General features: G+C 39.1%; 1 protein-coding gene across 1 annotated transcript; it reads left to right on the forward strand.

Moving 5' to 3' along the window:
* Positions 1-575: 575 nt before the first annotated feature.
* On the forward strand, positions 576-1,319 carry LOC107769116 (uncharacterized). The gene has a single exon (XM_016588297.2). It carries the CDS (start codon positions 576-578, stop codon positions 1,317-1,319), a length of 744 nt encoding a protein of 247 aa, XP_016443783.2.
* The last annotated feature ends 489 nt before the right edge of the window (positions 1,320-1,808 follow it).

A 1,808-nucleotide genomic window follows, 5' to 3' on the forward strand; every position in this document is an offset into this window, starting at 1 on the left:
AGAATCTATTTGGTCTTTATTCTCTCTCCTCTTTCTCTCTTGGCGTACTTTAAGTGTGATTTGCTAAACAATGTTGGCTGAAAATGGGGCGAGGATGACCAAAAAGGAATGTGAAGAAGGTTCAACTGGCTGATTTCATAATGTCAGGTAATCGCAGTGGAGGACAAGGAAGGGCTTCGTCGCCGACTGAAACCCTAACTAGCGAAAAAGGAAAATCTCGATAATGCCTAATACAGGACCAGTAAGCCCAGAAGGTAACATTGTTCCATTGCTTACTGTAGAACGAATAGTAACACAAACGACTGAGAAGACTAAGAAGTTGGACCAAATCCCCTCTCAAAGGGCTATTGCTAGCTCGAACAAACCAATTGCAGATGAAGAGCAACAGGGTAATTAACACCAAGAGGAAAATCTGCTGAAACAGGAGAAGGCAGGTCCAACAAATAGGAAGGCAGGAAAACCATGGGTGAACCTGTTTGCTAGCAATAGGATGGCTGCAAGGGGGATGGACCTTGGTCTATATTCCTCTAATGATTCAGAATGGAGTTAAAAAGGTTAAATTGTAACAAGAGGAGATGACAGATGAAACCAAAAAATGGCAGAAGACAATCATACTGTATGTCATTGGCACCTTCCCATCAATTGGTACTATGGAAAGGTTCATAGCTTCCCAATGGAACTTTGCTGCTAAACCAAAAGTTTACTATCACAATGGGCGATATTTTGTCATTCTATTCAATACCATGGAGGATAAAAATGAAGTAATGTACTCAGGGCCACACACTTTAGGTAACAAGCCAATTATCCTCAAATCGTGGTCTGTTGATTTCAATTTCTATGATGAGGTACTGAAGACCATACCACTGTGGGTGAGTTTTCCAAACCTACCTTTGAATTGTTGGGGTAATATTACTTTGAGCAGAATTGCTAGTGGTTTGGGCTGCCCTATATATGCTGATGAATGTACATCTAGTACAGTTAGAATCTCTTATGTTAGGGTTCTAATTGAAATGGATATTTCAAAAGAATTTCCAAAATGCATTATAGTGCAAGATCTATCGAGGAAAGAATTTGAGCAGGTGGTAGAGTATGATTGGGTGCCACAATACTGCCATGAATATCTTATGGTTGGGCATGATTGTGCTGTCACACAAGAAATTGCTGAACCACATATAGAAAGGCAGAGGGATGGACAACAAAAACAAAAGTTTGTAGTACTAAATCAACAAGACAAAACTTATAAGACTAGAGGCAATATGCAGCAAGCAAAGGCTCAAAAGCCAACAGTTCAATGGGTAGCAAGAGGACAATTCAAATAGAATGATGAGGCTAAGGACAAACAGGCAACTCAACCTCAGCAGCATGAGATGCAAACATTGGATAATGACAAAGAATCATAGCAAAAATCTAATGGAAAAGGCATGAAATCTAACCATTCCAGGCCTCAGCAATATGCTCTTGTCACTACCAATAGTTTCTTTCCTTTAAGAGTGAAACCACATGCTGAACATACAAGCTGGGCTGATGTTGTTGAAGGACAACGGAGTACAAAGGAAGGTGCAAAAGAGGTTCCCCATCAATCCATCTCATTATGAAGATAGCTACATGAAATGTGAGGGGGTTCAAAAAATTATATAAGCAAAAGGAGATGAAAGTGTTCTTACAGGTGAATAAGATAACTATAATAGCAATTATTGAACATAGAGTTCAAGATACCAAAGTAAAAGATATAATAAACAAGGTTGCAACTGGTTGGAATTGGTGTTCGAATATTCATCAAATGACAGATGAAGAATATGGATTATGTG

This window comes from Nicotiana tabacum, chromosome 5 (genome assembly GCF_000715075.1).
Source record: "Nicotiana tabacum cultivar K326 chromosome 5, ASM71507v2, whole genome shotgun sequence".
NCBI lineage: Eukaryota > Viridiplantae > Streptophyta > Magnoliopsida > Solanales > Solanaceae > Nicotiana > Nicotiana tabacum.

Excerpts from the sequence above, each read along its gene's own strand:
- LOC107769116 (XM_016588297.2), top strand. The coding sequence starts at position 576 with ATGACAGATGAAACCAAAAAATGGCAGAAGACAATCATACTGTATGTC.